At 40.4% G+C, this 26,991-nt stretch overlaps 1 protein-coding gene across 3 annotated transcripts in view; it reads right to left on the reverse strand.

The window, feature by feature from the left end:
* DMD (dystrophin) overlaps positions 1-26,991 on the reverse strand; it is a 2,676,723-nt gene that overhangs the window by 1,500,990 nt on the left and 1,148,742 nt on the right. For all 3 annotated transcript variants that reach the window (XM_058291720.2, XM_023592525.3, XM_058291721.2), the window contains one exon: positions 1,391-1,514. In XM_058291720.2, coding sequence (XP_058147703.1) covers positions 1,391-1,514 — 124 coding nt within the window. The remainder of the gene's footprint in view (positions 1-1,390; positions 1,515-26,991) is intronic.

The raw sequence follows: 26,991 nt of genomic DNA on the forward strand, positions 1-26,991 counted from the left end.
TAAGGTAGGCTTTTTAAAACATCTAATAGATTCTGTAATTCAAGAAATTGAATGCTGGAAAGATAAAATAGAGCTAAAAAGCACAATGGCTTATAATTTTCCTATTGCTAAAATTATTTTACATTGAGAATATTTGTTTCTCTTGCCTGACCGCTGCAGATGTACTCTGCCTGTTAGAAATTATCTTACAAAATGTTGTCAATTATATACTGAAAATGGATGTTTTATAATTGTCAAGGTTAAAAATCAAAGCCCTGCTCATGTCCCTGAAGATGAAGCAACTTTCATTAAATTAATTTTAAAAATTCTTATTGTGAATGTCAAAACTATAATGTCTCAGAATGGAATAAAAATAGCCAACCATCTCTTATCATAAGTAAATATTGAGAGAGCCTGGACACTTTTTAGTTAAGGCAATGTAATTTATTGAGAGATTGAATATACACCTGGGTAATGGCCAGACCATATATAGAAATGCAACTCTGACCTACAACCACTGCAACAAGCAATCCAGGAAGCCAAACTACAAACTCGACAGCAATCAGCCTCAAATGACCAGGACTTGATCCATAACTGCCCACTCCCCTCATTTTTTGCCCCAGCTTCCATCTTAGGATCAAATGGAGAGAAGCCAAATATTCTCCCCTAACCAATTATTACACAGGATACCCTGCTTCTAGTTAGCCTGCCTCCCAGCTTCCCCATGACAACAATTTCCAAACACAGAATTTCCAAAGCCTTCCCTTTTCTCCACTCTAAAACTTTCCCACCCCTCTACTTCCCTTTGAGTCTTTGAAATACAAGTGATGCTGGTTGACTCTCTTTCTTGAGTAAACTTGGAATAAATAGCCCTTGCTTGTTCTCATTTGGGTGGTCCGTGTTTATTTCCACAACATAAATATCTGGAAAATTCAAATATGTTATAGTTTATGACAAGTAGTAATTAATGGCTATAAGGAAAATCCTTTCAATGATAGTTAAAGCACAGGCAGGGCCCTCTACAAATGGTATTTCTAAAGGTCTATACTTACTCTGGTCTATTCTTTGGCCAGCATGCTAAAGCCCAACCTTGAAGCGACAGAAGAATACATGAAGAGAAATCAATATGCCTTCATGTTACACAATTGCTAATTTGAAGCTAAATTATATAAAAGTTAAAGAAGGTTTATGAAAAACATTTCTGGCCAGTCACTGGAGAACCAAGAAAAATCTGTTCTAGGCTAAACTTTGATTCTGCTTGATATCTAAAATACATATTAAAGCTATATGAAAAAACATTACCTCATATTGTTTAAATCTCTTCAACTCTAACAGAATCAGAGAATACAAAGCAAAGAGTTTACAAGCAGCACGACTCAAGAAAAGGTACAGAAATTAGTGCATAACGTACATTGACTTTTTCTTTAAGGTCTGAGAAGTTGCCTTCCTTCCGATAGATTGCAAATTCAGGACTCTGCAACACAGCTTCTGAGCGAGTAATCCAACTGTGAAGTTCGGTTATATCGACATCCAACCTAGGCCAGGAAAGAATAAAGGTCATTATTTCTTGATGAGCTCTTTCTTCTATATCGAAAAAAAAAGCAATTTATCCACATTTATCTTTCTCCTCCCAATCTGAGACTCCAGCGTCTATGTCCCTATTACTGTTAATAGCACCACTATTTCCCTAGTCAGGAAGGCTCAGAATTTAGAGTCAGCTATGATCTACAGTCTTATGATGATGGAGGTTATTTTATTCAGCTCCAGGTACCAATCACCTCTACAGTATCTCCTATAAGCTATTAACTGGTCTCAGCTTGAATATTTGCTTTCACTGAAAACCTACTACTTCCTAGGACAATCCTCTTTCTTTTTGGAAAATATGTACAACAAATTAAATATTCCTATTGGAGGCCCCCACTGAACCACATGTGTGGTATCCATGCTCTCTTGGCATCTCCAACCACATTGGCTCTGGGTTTGACCACGTGGCTTGCTATGTCAAATGGCATATTAGTAAGTGTGATGCAAGCAAGAGTCTGATAAGTGCCTGCACATTGGAGCTTTTCCTCTTAGAACGCACACTCTGGGAAGGCCACTACCATATAAAAAGTCCAACTCTCCTCCAGTGTGACCATGAAGTAAGGAAGTCCAAGTTACCCAGGTTGAGAGGCTACATGTAGGAAGATGAAACCAGACATATATGAGTGAAACCTTCTTTGACCTTCTAGCCCATCTCAAATGCCATATGAATATAGCCAGATGAGTGATCCAACTGGCACCATGCAGAACAAAATAGCTGCCCAAAGAGCAAAACTCTGAGAAATAATAACTGCTGTTTTAAGTTACTAGGTTATAAACGTGTCATTATGCAACAATAGAGACATGATCACTCTCAAATATTACTCTCAAATATTTCTTTTTCACAGAGATCTCTGGAGCTACTGGGAATAAACTATTCACTCTTATTAAGTGATTCAGTTCTAGTCAAAGCAGAGATTTTTTTAGGGACGTCATGGATGAGATACAAGGGTGGGATTGTCTATGAATCAAATGCAACTCTAAGCATAGCTCTGAATATGTGTCCATTTTTCCTTTGAAAGGACCCCTAGGTTTTATCAACCTCTATTAAGGATTTATGAAAGGGAATTTAGAGATAATCTAATCCAAAGGTTTATTAAACAAAACAAACCTGACAAAATGAAAGATCCTAGAAAAATGAATGGCTTACCCAATTTTCATAGGAAATTTGTGAATTAGAAAAACATACAAGTTTTACGACCCTACATAATGTACTTTAAGCCTGAAGCTATACCTTCTTTTGTATTACAATCCATCAAATAGTTGAAATCAGCTCTGTAAGCAAACTAGATGATTTCTGATGATTACTTACTTACTTCAATGGTTCCTCCCATCTTATAGCTTTGAAATCCCTCATTTACTTTCGGATAGTCCATGGCTTGTCAGTATGTTAATTTCCTTAAAATTAGGCATCAGAAGGGATCATATCGATAGTGTGCAATGTAATCAAAGAAGAATAGACAATTACCTCCTTGGTTTAAAATATAGCCTATGATTGGAATTAATGTTTTGGCTTCCATATTAGACTCTCAACTCATTACTGAAGTTGACTTGAGCTAAAAATTCTAGGAATTTTTTACATTAATTATTATTGAGTTATCCACCATCACAAACTTAGGAAGTGATTTTGTGAGGGCAAATTTTAAAGCTTTAACATATATAGACCTACTAGAATTTTTCATGTTATTTTTGGCTGTTGTTTTGCAGGACCTCATTGACTGCCGAAGTAAATATTGCCTCAAATAGTAGGGCACCTGAGGGCTCTGGAGACATCCAGACACTATAGAGAGGACAGACAGCTCAGGAGTTTAGTGTCCTGCAAGTGGGCCCACTTTGGAATTTATGCTCCCCAGCCTGACAGAGTTGAACTCAGTTGCGGTTTCCCTACACATGGCTCTTCTGCCCCTTCTATTTGAACCTATATTTAGTATAAGGTTGACAGGTGTATGTCCAAGAGACTTAAATCTTTGGGCTGCTAATGTGCCAGCTGGGCCCTGAATCTCAGCAGAGTTGCAAAACCTACTCTCCAGTTCATTGGCCTTACCCAGGACAATGATGATGGACAATGACCATCCCAAGGAACAGAAAGAGTCTGCAACTGTAAGCAAGATAATCCCATCCATCTACCCCATTGGATCTAAGCCCTTTCTCAATTAGAGGTGGAGTGGGCATCGCCATGCCAGAATCCTCAGAATTGGGGAATGAATGATGGACTAGAGTAGACATAATGATATTTTACTATAGACTTATTGTGATTCTAGCAATGGAAGAACTTCTATCATTGATGAGGAGACAGTGGCCACTGGAGGTTCTGAAGGGAGGGGGAGGTAGGAACAGGTATAATATGAGGGCATTTTTGGGACTTGGGAATTGTCCTGAATGACAATGCAATGACAAATACAGGCCATTATATATCTTTCCATAACTTACAAAATTGTGTGGGAGAGTGTGAACTACAATGTAGACTATAATCCACGCTTGGTGGCGATGCTCCAGGATGTGTTCATCAATTGCAGCAAATATGCCACACTGATGAAGGATGCTGATAACATGGGAACATATGGGAGGGGTTGGGAGTGGGACATATTGGAATCTCTTATATTTTTTATGTAACATTTATGTAATCTAAATATCTTTTCCAAAAATAAAAAGTATATTTTAAAAAACTGAATTGATATAGAGCTTTACAGAACACAAAACATTTCCAAAATCTTATTCTTTAATTTGCCCAGACCTTTACTACTACAGGTCAGAAACTTCATTCATCTTATTCACCATTATGGCCTTCACCTCAAAGACTGCCTGGTTCATAGTAATAAATACTTACCGAGTTGTTATTTACCAAGGCCACCCAACTAGAAATTGAGTGGACAGGAATCTGAACTCTCAGATTCTGGACTTCAAACCCCATGTAATCCAATGTTAATACTTACTTTCATTTTTGTGAACATTGCAAATATTTATTGGATTTTATTTCATCATACATGGTAGGGTCTACCTTTCTTACATTTGTTTTACCCATAAGGTTTCATATCAGATTTCCTATTTCTTTATTCAGAATGTTGATTAAATAGAATCCTGTTGTACTGCATGCTACTAAAAATTAATCTCTCTCTCTCTCCATTGATGTAAGCACATTAAATCAATACTTTTTGGCTATGGTCATTCAGCCTCCCACCAAACTGAGAGAACCATATTATTTTCCTAGCAACATTTATGCATGTTTTTCATCAGCATGTCTTGAGAAAAACATCTTTGTTTTCCTTTTGGTCCAATGTAAAAATCCTCCTATCTCTCTGACTGAAGGCATTTACTTGCCAGTGAATGGAGCAGGTCAGGAGTACTGGGAGAGTTAATCTCTCAGGAGTAAACCTCAGTGAGAACTCAAAGAGTTGGTGGATAAATATCCCAATGCCGTTGGCCCTCAGTGGAATATTCTTGAATTATGGTCCACACAGTGTTTCAGAGGGTTATCATTATAATAAAGCCCTGGTTGTCCCCAGAAATAACCCACTCATGTATCATCCTCTTTTACTTGCCTTGCTCCTCTATCTCACTCCCCCCACTTACAGCGCTTCTGGGATCACTTTCCAAATAGACTACTTGCACCAAAATCCTTGTTTCCACATCTGCTCTTGGGGGAGGCCAAACTAAGGCAATGATCAATAACCTCAAATGAACCTGTATCCTGTTATATTTATTTTTTCAATGTGAGCTCTGATTCTCCACAAGAACTATTTACAAATTTTCCCGGAGCTCTCATAGCACTGACCTTCCATCCTTCTTCATCTCTCACAGCAGCTGACCTTGTTTTCTACTTTACAGAGAAAAGTGAAATTATCATATCAGCTTTTCTTCAATGTCCTATTTCTAAACATTCAATCCTACTTGCCTGTGCTGCTATCCTTCTCATTCCCTTCTCTGGCATTTGAGGGAGTTTCATTTCTTATGTAAGGTCAATCCTCCTTCCCTTCTCTCTCTACTGTACATTCAGCCCCTTCTTCTCAAGTGAGATCTTCAAATGAAAATGTAAACATACTCTATTGACATTTATCTTAAAAACAATCAGCCCTTTCTTGACCCCATATTCCCCTCCATTCTCTTCTTTCCTACAAAGGCAAACTTTGTGTAAGAGTTGTGTAGTTTACAGTATCCATTTCCCATCTCCCATTCACTCTTTCATCCATTCAATCTGGTTTCTCAGTGAAAATGTCTCTTGATAAAATAATCATGTCAGTAAAGACAAAGGCGAGTTTCACTTTTTTGTTTTCTAGCAACTTCTAACATTTGTTTACCATACTCTTCCTTTTGAAATTCTTCTTCTCTGACCTCCTTGTTGGAAACTGAGGCACAGTGGCTTCTAAAGGAGAGACTTGCTGTCTCCATGCTGGTGCTGTCTCCATGACTACGCTTGCAACCTAAGGAATGAGGTGATTGGGAGTTCCCGGCAAATGGGTTGAAGCTGTTAAAGGCTGAAAGACAAGATGAGCTCATACCTTTTGTAATGAATAGAAGACTTAGACTTTGTACCTTGAGAGAAGATTTTTTAAAATTCCTTAGACTATAGGTAATGCTGATAGTTAATACATGTTGCTCCTTAATGTCATGTACGCTATGTTAATGCTAATGTTTATGCTTAATGGCACGTAGGCTACTGTGGACCTGCTTGTAGACTCGTACATTGGGGTATATAAAGAGCCCCTTGTAAACAATAAAGTTGTCTGATGAGCTTGAGGCTCCAATGCTCTCGGGACCCCTGATCCCAATCTCTCTTTGTCTTTCATTCCTGATACCCTTCGGGTCCGTTGACTCCAACACCTCCTTGATTCCACACTCTTCTGATTTGCCTTCTATTTCTACAACACTTAGAAATGATTTGCAGGCTCATTCTCTTCCACCTTGTTATTATGTACTGGAGTTTATCAAGGTCCAGTTCATTATCAATCATCTTCTACCATATTGTATTATTCTTTCTCATTAGCAATCTTATCCTCACTCATGACTTCACTTGCAATCTATGTATCAGTGACTGAAATGCATAACTTTAATTCAGGCATTCATTTCATCTGAGCTTCACAGCTACATAACTATCTGCCTACTGATGTCTCCACTTGTATGCTACAAAAGCTAGCTGCTTCAACATACAACGTCAATACTTAATATTTGATCTTCTCCCCCAAATTGGTTCCTTTCCAGTGGTTCCCAGATCTCTGAATGATATCACAATCTATCATCTCTAATATCTCCTTTCCCTCCCCTCCCATACTAAATCTCATGCAAAGTCTAATCCATTATGCATTCCATTTCAATTTTATCATGATTCTGTCTATTTCTCGTGGTCTCCACAACTAGCATGCTCATTCATGTTGCCATTGGTTGTCACCAAAACTACCACAATACCCTCTAAATTGCTCTCTGGGCAACCTTTCTTGAACCCTCTAATCTAGTTTCCACACTACTTGCAAAAGTGTCTGATTATGTTATTCTCATCCTTAAAATCAGTCAAAGACTTTTCCAAGTTTCTCAGGATAAAGACCAAAATTTCAATATGGCCTAGAAGACTGGTATGATCTGACCTTGACAGACTTCTTCCCCTTATACTATACTTTGTTCTTTATTCAAGCACTTCTTCTAGAAACAAATCCCCCTTTATATTCCTCACTTGACTTGACTCACAAACATTAATTTATATTTGCCCCTTCTCCAATGGAATGCAGTCTTCACTGACTCTTACCACATCTCCATGAGAAGCCTTCTATTGTAAAAGCTTGACTTAGAGACACTTAGACTACTTTAGTCAAACTTTTCCTGTATTCCTTAAATAAGTCTGACCCAATCACACACCAAATACCCTCTAACTCATAAAGGTCAGATGTAAATATCCACCAGTCCCTTGCACATTTCCCCTTTAGATCTGATTTGTTTGCTCTTCCACTCTTTTGAGTCATACTGTTTCTTGGAAAGATTGCCTCCTTCAACCTACAGTCCCATGAAACTCAAACTTGTTTCCAGTTACTAGGATGGCATTCCAGCTGGGAGAGACCTAATCCTTCTGCTAAGGGGTATTCTGGGGAAGATATTTTACCAGGCCAGGAATTTATACTGGTTGTTATATTTACCTACATAATGTGATTACCCTCTCCACCAGCCCCAATTCATTGCAGTGAAAAAATAATAATAAAGCTTATTTACTCAACTTAAAAGAAAATCATTTTCATTCAAAAAGAATCTTTAAAATGGACTTCAACATCTTGCTCTCTGGAAATTTGAAACAATATCATCTTTCTTTTAAAGCAGTCAAATATCTCCCTTCTTTTCTGGCACAAAAATATACTAAGATCTAACTATGTGCCAGATATGGTCTAAAACTCCAGAGATAACAGAGATAAAATATATGATTCGACACTATCAAGGAGTTTGGTTTAATAAAGCATCCACTTGACAAAAACAAACAAGCAAACAAAAAAACAACACACAGAGCTGGGACTCTGCTCATACTGTGACTTTTTTTTCCCCAGGATAATTTTAAAAAAAAACTTCTTGATGAATTAGGATTAAATCAATTTCTAGACTAAAGGTTCTGCCAAGTAAATTGGTTTTCTCCACACAATGAAGGCTTTGTGGAGTGAATATCATGGTATCATCTGCTTGTTGTTCTGTCTGTGAAGATTTTAAGGAAGGCCAGGGTACTAGTTGGCATGTAGTTACAATAATTCCTATCAAGTCAGGAAATAGGATGTGAAATTCCACAGGGAAGTCTTTCCTCAATTCATTTTGTTTGTTAGGTTGTCTGATTTTATAAATTTGGAAAGGGATCACAGATCCTAGGGAGAATACTCTTTATATGATTTACAGATTTTAAAAAATGGATTGCCAATTTTGCTAGGGCATATCTCTGATTTTGTTATTATAACATTTTTGCCCCAATGTAATGTCCAATGAATCCATCCAACATCCAACATTCATAACCTTTCTTAGAGTTCTGGGAGTTAACTTTCAACTGCTAGCATTGTTTGCCCTCCTGTAGTCTGCCAGTAGGTATCCACATCTCTTTTCTTTTTGCCAGCAATGAGGATGCAAGGGTGAAGGAGAAGCAAATGCAGGCTTTCAAAAGGCCTCCCATGCAGTCTCACTGAGTACTAATGACCCACGCTCAATGCTTAGTCACAGTGACATTTCCACTTCTTTTAGGGCAATGAGCAAGTTCTTCTTCTTGGCTCCTACTCATGTTATGGCTCCCAAGTAACAGTTGTGCATTCATTCTATTGCTTATCAATTTGGCAGCTATTGCTTTATCACTTTCTATGGTTTGCCTCCTGGTTCTCACATTTTTCACTGCTATCTTTGCTGAGATGCAGGGCAAATAATTAGACTTCCCTGATTTAAATCCATATGTGTTTATAAACTGGGTGCTAGCTACTCTTCGCTGCTCTTTACTCATGGTATTTTCTCTAGTAATTTTTACTACCCTAAGCTGGGTATTTAATCACCAATGAAAGGTTATGATTGGCAATTTTACATATTTAAATATCTTTGCATGTAGAATTTCATGAAAACTTATGAACCTCATCCTAAGAAGCCTAAAAGCAAAGTATTGACTCCTGTGAAATATGTTAACTCTTGCTAGGATCCGAGGCCTGAGTAAGAGACCAAGTGCATTTATCAAATAGAATATTTAAAGTATATTTTAATCAGCTAGAAAACACTTTTTAATGCTAATGGAAACAAAACTACGATTCTTTTTCATTGGCATTATCATATAGAAGGCAACTTTTTGAAGGTGAGATGAAATTTTAAAGTTTCATGTATTATACTTTTAATAATCATCTTGCCTCTTCAGAGTTTTAGAAACTGAGAAGACGTGTTAAATTCATATTAGTATACTGGTACTCTCCTAATCACAGGACCATCTGCTGACCACCTTGTCATCTTTCAAAACTGAATTCAAGATGTACATATTCTGTAAAGGTTCCCTTGGCCAACTTCTTCCTGCTCTGTCCCCTTTAATCTTCCTCCTCAGAAAACTGGCCTTCCCTCCCTTATGTTTTCACATATTTGCTTTAAAAATTGAATGAAAAGAACACAGATTAAATTTGAATCAGAGAGCTCATAAAATATCAAGTGAAATTCCATATAAACCCTGTGAGTGCTAAAAAAAAATATTTTAGGACTTTGAGATATGTTGAGTACATGGTAATTATTATAATTTTATAATTACATGCTAGTATTACAGGGGAAAACCCTATTTAATCAAGAGAGAAATAAACGAAGATTTAGGTAATCTGCCCCCAAAATCAAGATAGCTTGTGTATGCAAACAGAGATATATATGTTATATGTGTATGTGAGTGTGTTTGTTCAGTATGGGTGCTCTTCTTTGGGGGAAAGGGAGTGGGGCTGCATTATAGATTTATGCATTGTTTTATTGTGTGTGATGTGTTTGAGTGCTTGTGTATGTGTGTTTATGTTTACATGTGTTTTATCAGAAAGTAAATACGCTGCAGTGGAAAATACACTGGACTGAAAGTCATGTACCACAAGTTTTAATCTCTGAGTTTAATCTTTATGCTGCTTTCTTAGGCATACAAATTAACTTCTCTAGTATTTTTTTTTCTTCCATTAAATGATAAAATTAAAAAAAACTGCCATTGAACTGGTCTTGAAATAAAAACTAACACATAAAATTTTAAATCATTATTAAAGATACGGTTACTGGGGGAAGTGGCTGTGGCTCAATCAGTTGGGCTCCCGTTTACCATATGGGAGGCCCTGGGTTCACATCCCAGGGCCTCCTTGTGAAGGCAGGCTCACCTGCATGCTGTGGAGTGCTGCCTGGCCCGCAAACGCTGCAGAGAGCTGACCCAGCAAGGTGACACAATAAAAAGGGAGACAAGTGAAAACACAGAAAAGCACGTAGTGAATGGACACAGAGTGCAAACAACAAGCAAGTCTCGGTGGGGGGATGAGTAAAAAAATAAAACAAAACAAAATACAGACACAAAGAAGAATGCACAGCAAATGGACACAGAGAGCAGACAGCAAACAAGCCACAAGGGGGCGGGCGAAGGATAGGAAAAAAAAAGGTACGGTTACTTATTTGGCTAGTTAAAGGACTTTTGACCTGAGATACAAAGCTGAGGTCAGCTTTGCTTCTATGGCAGCTTTGATATTCCAATTGCATTCATCTAACAGTCAAATTAAATAACATCTAAATAAATTCCCAGTTATAATAGGAAGCCTATAAACTCTTTTCAAAAACTTATACAGCATCTGAAACATAAAATGTCATGTTGAGAGATGAGAAAGGACACCATCTTCAATTAGTACAAACTGCTACATTAACATTCCTATCAAACAACCTATTTTTTCCTTATGTTTACATGTTCCTATTTACAAGCCTAAATATATTTCCAGGTTTATACGTGTAAGTTTTAAGTGCATCACTCATAAAATAATACATTTTGGTACAGTAAAATTTAATGATTCCAGATTGCTCTGAAACACATCTTTAAAAGATACTAAAAAATCAATTTCTATGTAATTTACCTTGTCCTAAAATATGCCTATTTAACCGGTGCCTCAAAATCTGAATTCTAGTCCAAAACATAAAATACTGTCCTTAAAATTATGACTTCATTGTCAATTATGGCAAACTAAATGACATTTTAATGTGAACAAAAAGACTGCCTTTTAAAATATATGCCTTTGGATACAAACCCAGTGATTTAAACTTCTTTTACACTATTAATGCCAGAAAACTCCATGAGTTATTACTAATCTTTTTTCCCCTAGGATGGTGAATTGCACTGAATATAATGAAGCTTCCCCAAAGATATTGCTCTTCCTCCAAAAGTAAAACTTAACTGAAAATTTTAACCTCTGGTACATAAAAATGACTCAAAAACATCTTCTCCCTACCTTTCATTAGTAAAAAATCTTAACCAATTAAAAAATATCTTGGTAAGATTTCCAAACTATGACATGGTTGTAAGGAAGTTACTTTTCCAGCTACTTTAAATGTGACTTTTAGGAAAGCATATCTTAAAAACTAAGGAAATCCCAAATAGTCTAAGTTGTCAGAACCAGCTATCTTAGAGGAATTAGTTATACAGCTAAGGGATGGGAAAACAAGTGGACAGAGACTGCATGACCCAGAGAGTTGGAATTAAATGCTGGTAAACCACAGATGCCTAAAGCCTATTTTTCATTTTCAGTAAATTGGAAGTCCCTTTGAAACTGAGTTCTGTGAAAGCAAATCACCTTAACACAGGTTAATAGAAATATTCTTTTAAGTGATAGATGAAATCTTGTCATAGTAATAAATCTAGGATCATACAATGTAATGTGCTCAAGTTGAAAATCCTGAGTCACTTATTTTAAGATCAAATTTGATGTTTGTTTAAAATGATGGCACCAGAAAGAAAAGCTGTACAGGTCCTTGCGAGGAATAAATGTGGGACACTAGAGGGCATACATTCCCTTCACAGCCCGTCTGATTCTCAATTTGACTTCTTCATTTCCTTATCTACATATCGATAACATGGGTGACAAATGGATTTTTCATGGAGTTCTCTAACACAGAAACATAAAGTGTTCAAAGATATAGATAAAATGGTGTAAAAAGAACATGTTAGTAAGGCACTCTCAGATGCACATTTAAAATGCCTTCAGCCATTTTGACACACACACACAAAGTATCTAACAGTCTTTATTCAGAGAAACCCTTGAGAAAACACACCTACAACTTGGGAAGACATGCTTAATACAAATATTCTAGCAGCATTTTGTAGATTCTTATTTTTTTTAAAGATTTTTAAATGTATCCCCTCCTCCCCCCATTCTATTCGCTGTGTCCATTTTCTGTGTGTTCTTCTGTGTCTGTTTGTATTCTCATTAGTCAGCTCCAGGAACTGAACCTGGGACCTTCTGGAGTGGGAGAAAGGTGATTACTCTCTTGCGCCGCCTCAGTTCCCAGTTCTGCTACATCTTCTTATTTTCTCTCCGCTATGTCTCTTGTTGCATCATCTTGCTGTGCCAGCTCTCTGTGTCAGCTGGCACTCCTACACAGGGCAGCTTCCCCAAACAGGGCAGCATTCCCATGCAGGGTGGCACTCCTCCTGGCACCGCAATCCTGTGTGGGCCAGCACTCCACATGGGCCAGCTCACCACATAGGCCAGCTCGCCCTGTGGGCCAACTTGCCCTCACCAGGAGGCCCTGGGCATTGAACCCTGGACCTCCTATATGGTAGATGGGAGCCCAATTGGTTGAGCCACATCCATTTCCCATTTTGTAGATTCTTTAGCCCCATTTCATTAATATTACCAAAATTTTGTACATTGTCCAAAAATGTGGACTCTCATATTCCACAAACCAGTACATAATTATTTTTCTGTAACTTTTATATTAAGTTTTTCATTGTTAAACTTACGTTCAATCAAATTCAAAGGAGAAAAGAGGGAAAAGTAGCATTTTAGGCATCTTGTTCATGTTAGATGCTTTCATAGGTAAATAGTTAATTCATCTCCCAAAATAACTTTGTAAGTTATTGATTATATTTTTTTTGTTTTCATATTCAGATCATGAGGAGAGAGCTTTAGAAATCATACAATGAAGCATGGAGCTAAGTTTCAAAACCAGGTCTGTCTGAATCCAAAGTGTTCCATTATACTATACTTGTTTTCCTATACTCCAAATGAAAGAGAAACTTACCTTTCTTTTTTTTAAAGATTTATTTATTTTTTATTTATTTCTCTCCACTTCCCCACCCCACCCCCTGTTGTCTGCTCTCTGTGTCCATTCACTGTGTGTTCTTCTGTGTCTGCTTGTATTCTTGCCAGTGGCACCTGGAATCTGTGTCTTGTTTTGTTGCGTCATCTTGCTGTGTCAGCTCTCCGTGTGTGTGGCACCACTCCTGGGCAGGTTGCACTTCTTTTACACTGAGCAGCTCTCCTTATGGGGTGCACTCCTTGTGCTTGGGGCTCCCCTATGCAGGGGACACCTCTGTGTGGCATGGCACTCGTTGCGCGCATCAGCACTGCACATGGGCCAGCTCATCACACAGGTCAGGAGGCCCTGGGTTTGAACCTTGGACCTCCCATGTGGTAGGTGGATGCCATATACATTGGGCCAAATCCACTTCCCTCACCTTTCATTTTTAAATAAAGAATTAACATGAACTTCCTGTTTATTCCTATACAGTACAGTCTAGTGGATAGACTGTGTCATTTTGGATAATATCAGAATTTGTTTGGAGTCTCTAATACCAGGACATTAATTTAGAACATTTTTGTTAACCGATGATCCTCAGCTGCATAATTTATACCCCCACAGCATTATAAAATAGTTACTTTTTCCAATTTAATATCTTTTGGAATCTTCATTAACTTTCTAAAATTCCCCAATTTCCAATATATTCATGTGCTTTCTGATGTTAGAATGATTTAAGCACAGATTACAAAGATTGTTACTTATGCCATTATACGATGGATTAAGACAATGATGAGAGCCAGAAATCCTGCAGCTGGAAAAGAGTTCGCTTATACAGATCTCCCATTATGCCTTATTGTTTTAAAAAAGTCACCTCACCTTTGAAGAAATTCTCCTCACTAAAAAGGATCCCCTTATTTAAAGATACCAAATGCTCCCATGGGATCCCAAAATCTCCAAGACTTTAGAATGCAAAACAGCTATAATCTAGGTTAAGTGCACAGTTTCCATAGACAGACCTTGGCAAATTCTTTATCAGTCTCAGTCAAGTTTTTAATTTTCAGCTAAATTACTTGATTAAATCACCTTTTAAATTCTCGTCAAAAGATAGCATGGTAGAGCATTCAAGACTATAGCATCTGGGGCCGGAATGCCTAGATTCAAATCCTGGCTGCACAGTTTCCTCTTAACTAAATGTGACCATGCACAAGTCCCCTACCATTCTCTACCTCACTTTTGTCACTGGCAAAAGGGGAATAATACCTACTTCATAACGGCATTTTAAGGGTTAAATTTGTTTATATGTGCCAAATATTTAGAGGAGTGCTTAACACATGGTAAGAGTTGTACATACGATACACGCTATGAGTATTACCTTCCATGACTCTTACTGGGTTTTAAGCCAGCACTATGCCTCTTATTCTCTCATTTTAATGGTGGAGGCATTTGCTTTAGTGTTTTCTTAAGGCTAATAAAGTAAAAGCCATCATTGGAATAATGAGAATAAAAAAAAACCTCTGCAAACAAAACTATAACAAAGAACATTAAATCAAACAATTTAAAAAACCATCAGCAGAAAAAATAACGTCATTTATTCCACCTGTTAGAACAGGGGTTAGCAAACTTTGGCTCACAGGCCAAATCTGGCTTGCCCCAGTTTTTAGAAATAAAGTTTTATTAGAACACAGCTACATTCATACATTTACATGTTGTCTATGGTTGCTTTCATTCTCCAATGGCAGTGTAGCAAAGTTGAGAAAGAAACCTTGTGGCAAGGAAAGCCTAAAATATTTACTGTCTGATCCTTTACAGAAAAAAGTTTGCTGATCCCCTGCTCTATGGAGTAAATGCGAGATGGCCCATCTTGTCCAAATCCCAGGTGGGACCAAAACAGGACAGTTCACAGGAGCTCTATTGCCTTGCTCTTTTTCAAAAATATGCATTGGCTCCTCATGATTAGAAGATTAATGTTCACATTCCTTAGCATGACACTGGGTATCTTTCTTACTATGAATTCAACCTATCTTTTCAACCTCATCCCTTATTTCTTTCCTTTCTATATCCCAAACCTCTGCTCCAAGCAACCAGAAACACTCACATTCCTGGAGTAAGCTTTATTTGTATTCTGGTTATCCCCTGCATTTGAATTGTCCTTCCACTTCCTTTGAGTCCCATACTTCTCTAACATTTACGTGCCTGCTGAAGCACTGATTTCCCTACCAGATATACCTGACCACACTCCATGCCCAACTCCAAAGCAGGAAGTAAGCTTTTCTTCCTTGCAACTTTGCAAGTTCATCTATACTTCTTCATCTATACTTCATCTATACTTCCGTATGGTTATTTTTGTATACTAGAATGCAAGCTTCCTGATGGAAGGGCTAAGTATGGTTCATATTTACAAATCATAGTAATTCATTACATATTAGTTAAATGAATATGGTAACATTAGCAAAAAAAAAAAAAGAGTATAGCTGGCACTACCTTCTTGAAATCCTATGGCTTCATACTGACTACAGTAGTGTTCAAAGAACCCCACCACACATTGGACGGTGCCTTGGAGCCTTGGGAGGCAATTTAAACTTTAAATACTCTCAGTGTGAAAGCTCGCTGAGTTTAAAGGACTTGAACATGCTTTTATGTTGTGGGTCTTTAAAGTTTAAATAACTTCCAGTCAGGGTTCAGAGACTAGTGCCATGTGGAAATCCATTTAAATCGGACATGTACTTACTGCCACACTGCCACTTCCCCAGCATCATAACTTGTTTCAATCAATCTATTTTCTTTTTAGTAAGCATCTCAATGAAATTTAGTTAAAACACAAAAGAAAACTCTGTTTCACAAAGCCTGTCATCATTTTCACTTGTGTGTGATGTATGTTATGTGTAGAATTATAGAGTTAAAGATTTCTGACTAGGTCAGTCCCCAGAAGAGATCAGAATACAAATATTTTCTCTTATAATGCAAATGTGGTAATGGGAAGATACTTGTTGTAAATTAATAATTGGGAGCTCAGCTTGCTCCTGGGGAAAGAAAGTATAGTTTTGTATAAATGATCTTTAAGGGAGACATGTAATATAATTTCCTCAGTGTGAGGGCACACATGGAAGGCCATATAAATTCCATTTTAGAGGTGAAAAAATAGGTTCTCAGTGAGATTAAGCGATATTCTTAAATGACATAGTTTATGAGTATAAGAGCCAAGGCCAGACGCCAGCTGTGCATTCATTTGCCCATTTGCTTTCAGATACATTCTTCCACCTTTCCCTGTCCTGTCTCCATCAGGGGGATTTACATTTCCCATCATCCCTTGCCCTCTAGCTTCCAGCCAGGCTTTTCCAATTGGAGGCAATGTAAACCACTGGAGGTCAGAAGGAAGAGAAGACAAGGTATTTTTCCTTTTCACTCTGCCCTGAGTTGCATTTCTGTTGCAGCAACATCTCTTCTGTGCCTTCAGTTTCCACTGGATATAGCACCTTCCTCCAGTGCCCAAGTTCCTGCTGGGCTGCTCTAACTGTGGTTTTATCACCCATTAAAGGCCTCAGCTTCTGGACTCTGATAACATTATTTTGTCCCTCCAGTCCTGGGGATATTAGCAACTTCCCAGATGTGGTTATTTTTTGAGTTACCTCACCATCCCCTGAGCTGCTTCCCCAACTCCACCACCGGCTTAACCAATTTTCTGAATTGTTTCCTCTGTTTGAAATACCTAGAGTGTTTTCTGTTTTCCTGACAAGGCTCTGACAATATCCTGACAAATATCCCCATTCATCATCCAATGAATATTTACCGAATACCTATTATGTACTAACTTCTGGCTTAAGTATTGTCCATCCTGAGTTTAGAAGAAATGGCTCTTGCCCCCACGGGACCTACTGGAGATACAGATTTGCAAAAACAAAAGCACTGCATTAAAATCGTCCAAGTGTATCAGTGGATGTATTCACAAGGCTGAATAACACCTGGAAGGTAGGTTCCCAGACAGAGAGGTAGTAAATTAGGGGCAATGAATGTGGGAGGAAAGCAAAGGAAAGCAAGGAAAGCAAATTGAATTAGGGGGATCTCAGGTAGAGAGAACAGTAGGTGAAAAGAAACAGAAGCTTGAGAGAGCATAAAACATCTGGAGATCAGAGAGTGGTTGATTAAATCTGAAGCACTGAACAATGCCACTCAAAACATGGTCTGCAGCCAGTCTGTGAATTGTTTTTTACAAGTCTGTGATAAGCAAAGCCTTCACTAGAGTGCAGATCAACTAAGTCACTAAGCCTACTGTTTCATCTGATTCTTATTTTATTGTGAAACTTTCTTGATGAAGGAAGCAGAACATTGATTCATATTCTGGTTCAAGCTCCTTATTTCATTGTTGCCTGGTAATAAACAGTTTGCAGACTAATTTGAGTAGTGCTGATATATTTTAAAAAATAGGTAGAGGGAAGGAAGTGAGGCTATAGAGTTGGGTAGCCGAAGATCATAAAATAATTTCTATACCATGTATTTCCATTGATATGGGCTATATGTGTATTCGAGAATGATATGGGTTGTGTGTGTACTCAAGCCTACTTAATTTCTGGAAAGCCCCCAAGCCCCAAGAAACTGAAACTTAAAACTTTCCCGCCAAATGCTTCTTAACCCCACCCCTCCCATACTGTCTGTATAAAAGCAACCTAAAAGACTGGCTGAGGGCTCAGTTTTTGAACTCAAGTCTGCCGGGCCCAGTCAGCTGTAATAAACTTCCTTCCCATGAGGGTCTTGTGTTCTGGCTTTCAATATGGTGATCACAGAATCTTCCTCATTGCCGCAACATTTCTGGGGGTTTATCTGGGATTGCTGAGAAAGTCAGAGATAGTAACATTTAGTTGCCCCTCTCAGATCCCCTGCAGAGACCAGGAGGGTCCAGGTGAACCCCCTGCCCGAGGCACCCCTGGACTCTCTCAGTTCAGTATTAGGTAGTAGACTCTGCCTTGGCCCTCCTGGGGAACCAGGGGCACCAAAAGGTCTGGAGGAGACCCTGGGAACGAAGTAGAGGAACTCCATATGCCGGATGGGTAAGTCCCCCGGGGGCATAGTGTAGAGAAAGCCTGACACTGGAAGTCAGAAGAGGAGGCTGATCATCTCCCAAGAAGACTCGATTACTCCCAGGATGGGAGGAAACCGTCTTCTCCAGGTCTGAGAAAGAAAGGGAAGGAGGGTGGTTGTGTGTGTGTGATTGAGAAGTAAGAACATGTGAGATGCAAATAACCTTTGCAGGGTGAGTGCAGAGTCCCAATCTGTAGTTCCGTAGTGACCTCATATGGACAGAGGCAGTGGAGGAGCTCTGTTAAGGGTCCTTCATCTGAGATGGGGGCTTATACCATCCTGCCATACTAAGAGGCGCTCTAAGTCCCTGCAAGGGGAGCGGCTGGAGACCGACAAAGCGAAAGTCTGAACATGTGTTGCACAGCACTGAAACAGGGCAAGAACATGGCAAACACACAAAGTAGGACCCCGCTAGTTGCATTCTGAAAAACTTTCCCTAAGCATTCCACAGGGACATATATGGTATGAGGTTCCAACCAGGAAGACTCAGAACCTTCTGTGAGCTAGAATGGCCAACTTTTGGTATGGGCTGGCCCACAGAGGGCACCTTCAACCCCCGGATCATCCATAAACTTTACAACATGTGACTGGAAAACCAGAGCACCCTGATCAGTTCCCATACACTGATGCCTGGCAGGACACTGTGAGTCAACGTCTGCCCTCATTGAAGAAATGTATGACTAAAGAAGCCAGGATTTGCCTGATACAAAGGCCCAGGAGTGCTGTCCAGGGGACCAGGTCAAACAAGTGCCTTGCAAAGACTCTAGAAAAAGTGAGCTTGAAATCTAGTCCCAACCCACCCGTTCTGAAATGGCCAGATGAAGATGACCTCCTGCCACCTTATATGGTTACTCCTACTACACCAGTGCCGAGGAATGAGGATGAGGCACCTTCTCCATTAGTGCGGCCTCACCACCCCTGTAGTCACTGTCTCTACCAATCTCATCCCCCGGCAGCATAGTGTCATCCTCCCAGGTAAAAGCACTGATAGTCAGGAAAGAGCCCCTGAAAGATAACAACTCAGACCACAGGGAGCCCCAGAAACAGGTGCAGCAGGGAGGAAGGCCACCCTACAGCTACCTCTCCATGAAATCCAAGTTCCAATTTATTAGGATGCTGTAGCAGTTTGATATGGTTATGAATTCCAAAAATACATACTGGATTATTGTTTCTAATCTTATTTGTATCTGGGTGTGATTGAGTTATGATTAGGGCTTTTGATTGGGCCACATCATTAGGGCATTGAGTCCCTACCCCTTGGTGGGTGGGGACTCACAGATAAAAGGCATAGCAAAGGACAGAGTTAGGGGTTCTTAATGTTGGAGTTTTGATGTTGGAGTTTGATGCTGAAGTCTTAAGCTGGAGTCCTGGGGAAAGAGACAGAGCCATTCACTTGATAGTTTACGGCTGACCTTGTGGAGAGAGGCAAAGCCTAGAGAGCCTCATAGTCTACAGCTGACCTTGTGGAGAAAACAGAGGAGTTGAGCCCAGAGGAACCCAGGAAGCTTGAGCCCTCACAGACTTCAACAGCCATCTTGCTCCAACACGTGACAAAGACTTTGGTAAGGGAAGTAACTTATGCTTTATGGCCTGGTATCTGTAAGCTCCTACCCCAAATAAATACCCTCGATAAAAACCAACCAATTTCTGGTATTTTGCATCAGCACCCCTTTGGCTGACTAATACAGATGCTGATGGTTAGGTCCAAGGAGGAAACCAAATGGTCATGTACCAACCCATGGCCTCTTAGAGTATCTGCACAAAAGGGTGACCAGGTGTCCAAAAGGAAGGTCCAGATCTGCCTGTCTCAAGTCAAATATCTGGGTTACAGGATAGTACAGGGGCTCTGTGAATTGGGACCTGAAAGAAAGGAGGCAATCTGCCACTTTCCAGAGCCTAGCACTTGCCGAAAGCTACAAAGAATTCCTTGGAGCAGTCAGATTCTGCCACCTTTGGACCCTAATTTTGGAGTCCTCACATGCCCTTTGTATGAGGCCACAAAGAGGGAAGATTGTGAACCCCTACTCTGGGAGAGCCCACAGGAAGATGCTTTCACTACTCTCAAGCAGGCCCTAATGGAAGCACCAAGCCTCAGGCTTCCAAATCTCAATAAACTGTTCTACCTCTATGTCCATAATCACCAGGGCATCGCAGTAGGAGTACTCATTCAGTATCTGGGTTCCTGGCAAAGACCTGTAGCCTACATGTCCAAACAATTGGACACTGTAGCCCAAGGATGGCCCTCATGCCTACAAGCTGCAGCTGCTGCAGCAATGCTAACACTGGAAGCCATAAAATTAACTCGGGCAAACCATAACAGTTCGAGTTCCACATGCAGTGGTCACAATCTTAGAAGCCAAAGGAATACACTGGCTCACCAACAGCTGCCTGATCAAATACCAAACCTTACTATGTGAAAACTGATCTATTCAACTGGAACTTGTGAATACCCTGAACCCTGCTACTCTCCTGCCTGTCCAGCCAGGAACTCCTACCCACAGCTGTCTTGAAACATTGCCAAGAAGTGTGTTCCAGTAGGCCGGACCTTCAGGATCAGTCACTTTCCAACCCTGACATAGAATTCTTCACAGAAGGGAGTAGCTTTGTCCAAGAGAACAACTGATAGGTGAGTTATGCCATAGTAACCTCCAAGTCTACAGTAGAAGCCCAGCGTCTCCCAGAAAACAACTCAGTGCAGAAGGCCAGACTCATCGCCCTCACTGGGGCCCTACAACTTGCAGCTGGAGCCAGGGTCAACATCTATACAGACCCCAAGTATGCCTTTCTAACCTTGCATGCAAGTGGAGCCTTGTATACACCAAAGGGACTCATCAACTTGGGAGGTAAAGACATTAAACATGATGCACAAATTTTTGAATTGCTAGAAGCAGATTGGGAACCTGCTGAGGTGTGGATGTGATTTACTGTAGAGGACACCAGACAGGTCATTATCCTGTGGCCCAAGGAAACTGAAGGGCAGATGCTGAGGCAAAGAAAGCAGCACACAAAGGGAGACCGACAGAAGGCCTAATTGCCACCCTCATCCCCCAACCTCTAAATTACCAGAACCTTCAGTATTCACAACCTGCCCTTGTTCTCCAACCCCTCAGTCACAGGCAATGGCAGTACACACAAGTTGAAAAAGAATGGATGCTCTCCGAGAGTAGAACCCAGGGAACAGATGGATGGTGGACACTGCCCGATCACAAAACAGTGTGCCTCAGATATTAGCTGCAACTGTAGCACAAGACTACCACAAAGGTTCACACTTAGGAAAAACTCATCTTAGAGAAGTATTGGAAAGACTCTTCTATATTCCAAGTATGGACACTATAGCCCATGCCATATATCAGTGGTGCATGATGTGCAAGAAATAACCCACACCAAGGACGCAAGGGAGCCCCAGGAGTCCAGCAAATCAGCAACATGACTCTCGAAGATCTAGTAGTTGATTTCATTAAATGCCATGATCCAGAGGCTACAAGTACCTCCTGGTCATCGTGTGCACCTTTTCCAGCTAGGTAGAAGTCTTTTCCAATCAAACCAAGAAGGCCGAGGAGGTAGCCAAAGTCCTACTTAGGGAAATCATCCCTTGCTATGGGGTAATCCTCTCAGTTGGCTCTGACAATGGACCTGCCTTTTTCTCTGAGGTCACCCAAAAGGTTGCCAAAGCATTGCGCCTCCATGGAAACTGCACACTGCTTACTGCCCTCAAAGCTCAGGAAAAGTAGAACTAATGAACCACACAATAAAGACTTAAATTGCCAAAATATGCCAAGAAATCAGACTAACATGGGTGCAAGTGCTTCCCAGTGCTCTCCTCCAAGTCTGAGCCAGCCCAAGCCAAAGGCTAGGCCTAACCCCTTATGAAATCCTCTTCGGGAACCCCCCCTCCTTAATCTGAATTATAGTAGGGGACCTCAGAGAAAGAGGTAACATCAATAGCTCAGCAAATTATCACCTTAGGAAAAACCCTACAAAACCTGTATCACTGGGGCCAAGAAAGGGCCCCCATTAGCCTAAGCAGCTTCATACACCTGTACCAGCCAGAAAATGCAATCTGGATCAAAGACTGGAAATTAGCCCTACTAACCCCTTGATGGCGAGGACCCTATCTTGTCATTCTATCTACCCCTACTGTAGTTAAGGTGGCAGAAATCACCCCATGGATACATCATACCCGGGTCAAATGAGCTGCACCAGAGTCTTGGACCTGTATTTCAGATACCCACAACTCAACCAAACTCATCTTGTGAAAGGGTAAAATGCCAAGCCCTTCTCCAGTCACACCCTGGAAGCTGACTGATCTATGCATAGCCATAGATCACTGAGCTCTGCTCCAATCACACCCAGAAGCTGATTGGTCTATGCATAACTGAAAATCAGGAGTCCAGTCCAGTCTTAGTTAAAAATGCCCCATCACCTACTCTCCCTAATACTGGCCCTGACCTTCCCTTGAACCCAGGTAGATGCCAGAGAGTATGGGCCATGTATCCAACAGGTGTGAACAGGGGCCCCTGTCAATAATACATTAATATAGCAGAGCCATTATACCTATAATAGCCATATAACCTGTAACAGTCACACACCTGTAATAGACATAAAACCACTTGCCAGTTTCAGGGAGTCTCCTATAGTGTCTGTAACATATCTGGCCAAATAACCTGCTTTGACCCCAAAGCCCCAGCAGTCTCCCTTCAGTGGAAAATAAGAGTATCTAATCAATATGGGAAGCTGCTCAATTCTACCCGTCACTAGCCCAAACCAACAAGTGTCCCTCCTATTCAATGCCTGACAAGCTATAAACTCCAGTAAATGGAGCAATTGTGGAGGACTCAGCTGGGAGTGAGAGTATACTTATGGCGATAAGTATTTGTGTCATCCGAACAGTACCCGCTCCTGAGAAGTCAAACAGACTTGTCAAATGCTAAGCCAGTTCTATTGCCCTTACTGGACCTGTGTCACATGGGCAACCTGGCACCCAAATGGGGATGCCTGGTATGTGCCCAGCAAAGGGCATAAAGCCATCCTCAGCAAAGGAATGATACCACCCAACTGCTCCCTCAGACAATGTAACCCTTAAACTTTACCATCCGAAAAACCTCCACCAAACTCAAGGGAGGAATTCAGATGGGACTCCTCATTTATGGCAAAGGAGTAGACCCAACCATCTACATCTGGGTCGGGTATAGGGAACACTTACTTGAAAGTAAAGCCCAATCTGTGTTCCACTCCTTCTATGAAGAGATAGAAAAGCCCCTTTCCTTTCCGCAGGTAGGAAAAAACCTCTTCATAAGCTTAGCCAAAACTATAGGAACAACCCTAAATGTCTCCCCATGCTATGTATGTGGAGGCACTAATATGGGAGATCAATGGCCCTGGAAAACTAGGGAATACAACTACAGCCAACCACATAAAAAGACTGGCCTCCCAGTAGTCCCCTGGGATGGTATGTGGCCCTTGCAAACTTCTGTCACAGGAAGATATTGTGTTTCAAGAATATGCCTAAACTCCGCTATACCTATCAGAAACCTAACATGTACAGGGGGAAATTTTCAAAATCATACCACCAACAGAACAGAGTCCTGGGGAAAATGGAATGAATCTGACCTCATTTTCATAAATTGTACTTTCCCCAAATTAATCGCAGTGTGGAACTCCACTGCAAGAGGCCCCTTTACCACCCCAAATAGTCTGTACTGGATTTTTGGGAAGATTGCATTCCGAGAGCTTCCCCACAACTGGTGTGGCACATGCACGCTTAGTACAATAAAGCCAATCTTCCTCCTAATTCCCTTAAAGGAGGGAGAAATGTTAAGCTGACCTGTGTAACAGAAGTAAAAAGGGAAAAAAGAGCCGTTACCTCCTTGGCAGATAATGAATGGCCCTCCAAACATATAATTCAATATTAAAGGCCGGCCACATGGGCAGAAGATGGCATATGGGATTACCATACCCCCATTTATATGCTAAACATATCATCTGCCTATAAGCAGTAGTAGAAACAATAACTAATGAAACCGCCTGTGCTTTAACCTTGCTAGCCCAGCAACAAACCAAATTCAGAAACGCCATCTACCAGAACCACCTTGCCCTAGACTTTCTTTTATCAACTGAAGGAAGGGTCTGTGGAAAATTCAATCTCTCTAACTGTTGCCTCAAACTAGACAGCACCAGAAAAGTTATCAAAGAAATTATAAACAAAATGGTAAAGGTTGCCCATGTTCCTGTGCAAACTTGGAATATTTGGAACCTAGGTAATTTCTTCAAGGGGTGGCAGTCAATAGCAGAAAACTTCAAACTTCTAGTGGGGATAGTTGCCTTCCTTGTAGAAGGATGCACCATACTCCCTTGCATCCTCCCCCTCATCATAAACAGGGTAGCACCCTAATAAATAGTGTGGTAAAAACACAAATAGTTGCCTACCTCATGGCCCTCTATACATACCAGCCAGTCCAAGAGGACTCCAACAATAGTGATGCTGAAGCTTAATGAATTTAAGCATGCATCAAAGGGGGGAATGATATGGGCTGTATGTGTATTTGAGAATGATATGAGTTGTGTGTATATTCAAGCTTACCTAGTTTCCAGAAAGCCTCCAAGCCCCTAGAAACCGAAACATAAACCTTTTGTGCCAAATGCTTCTTAACCCCACCCCCACCCCCACTCTCTGTATAAAAATAACTTAAAAGACTGCCTCGGGGTTCAGTTTTTGACCTCAAGTCCACTGGGCCCAGCCGGCTGCAATAAAAACTCCCTTCCCACGACGGTGTCGAGTCCTGACTTTCAACACTACAATCATAGAATCCTCCTCATGGCCGCAAAACCAGAATTATGAGCAAAGCAATGATCTAATTAAAATTGCATTTTAATATCTCATGCAGGAGGCTGTGAAGAGTATGAGCAAGAAGGGTGAAAGTAGAAGCAGAGTAATCAGTTAAGAATTGCATGCAGAAAACTGTCAGAGACTGAATGAGGGTGAGGTCATATGACTGTATAGGAAGGAATAAATTAAAGCAAATTTAACAGGCTACTTGGCAGAATTTAGTGATGTGACAAATATTAGGACCACTGTGAATGGCTGCACAAGTTGTTCACTTGTTCAACTCCAGTGAGCACTATTCTTGTAGGCTATGATGTGAACAGCACTTGATAGAGTTGTGCAATCTAAACTGCAGAACCACATTTGAGATTCCTGTAAGACATGTCCAGTGAGCATTTGGATTACACAGGTAGGTGCGTCAGAGAGAGGTTGAGCTAGAGATATTAATTTGGGCAGTTTCTTATATAAATGGCTAATAAAGATGAGATTATAAATGATAATGTCCAGGAAAAGCAAGTGTCATGAGAAGAAAATGAAACCAAAATTTTAGTCCTGTGGCAACTGATATTAAAGGGATAGGACGTGGAGACTGAGAAGGCATGGCCTGGAAGCTAGGGGAAGAAAAGAAACAGGAGAAAAATAATGTCCCAGGAACTCAGAGAAGGGAAACTTTCAAGAAGGGTCTAATCATCCTTGTCAAGCACAACACAAAGGTCAAGACAGATAACAACTGAAAAATGACCTTTGGAGCCAGTAATTAAGGAGCTCTCTGGCAACCTTGCTGAGAGCAGTGTCAGTTCATGATGTAGAATATGGGAGGGTAAAGGAGAGAATCAGAAGTAAGGGAATAGAGATAGCTCAGGTCCTGTGATTAAAAATCAACTGTTCTTTGTCCTCAACTTGGCTTCTTTTAGATGGATACATAAGTGTTATGAACATTTTCTTTATTCAGTAGACAAATAAAATTGTTTATTACAGCTTTGGAAATGTGGCCCTGTCTTCCTCCCTACTGGTATCCTTTCAACCCTTGAATCTTGGGAGAGCAAATTTTCATACAGCTGCTATTGCTGGAGATCTGTTTAGTCTCAGATCCAGTTCCTATGATAGCGCCTTCCAGTTAAAAACAAGAACAGGGTATCTAGCATATGGGATACCCCATACCACACAAGCTCTGCTCCAGAGAAACTTTGAACCTTGTGGATGAAACAAGCACAGAAAAGGTTCATTTCAACATAAAGGAATAGAGGTATTACAAGAAGGAAAAGGAGCATCACTTAGCCTAGCCTGAAAAGAGATGACCCCCATGCTAGTGTGGGGCAAGAGAAATCAAGAGTCTGATTGTAACTGAACTGATATAGTTCACTGATTTCCAAAATGTGGGCCCCAAACCAGCAGCATTGGAATCACCTGAAAACTTGTTAGAAATGAAAATTCTCCAGTCCCACCCCAGATTTACTTAGTCACAAACTTGTGGGCGGGTGGGGGAGGGGGAGAGCAACCCATGTTTTACAAAACCTTCCCAGTGATACTAATGCATGGTAAAGTATGAGAGCCACCTTTCTTGTGCAAGAGTTCTCAAACTTTGTGGTGCATCACAATAAACTGGAGAGCTTGAAAAGTGTCCTTGGGCTCATCTACAGAGTTTTCAATTCATCAGATCTGGGGTGAACCCTACAAATTTTCACTTTGAACAAGATCCTGAGTGCTGCCACTGTTCCATGGACCACACTTTGAGTATCACTGCTCTAAAGTGTTCATTGGCCGCTTAACTTGCCTCTAGAATTCACACTCCTACATTCTTCAAAACATGTTTATTGACTTACCTT

Source organism: Dasypus novemcinctus, chromosome X (assembly GCF_030445035.2).
Source record: "Dasypus novemcinctus isolate mDasNov1 chromosome X, mDasNov1.1.hap2, whole genome shotgun sequence".
Taxonomy (NCBI): Eukaryota; Metazoa; Chordata; class Mammalia; order Cingulata; family Dasypodidae; genus Dasypus; species Dasypus novemcinctus.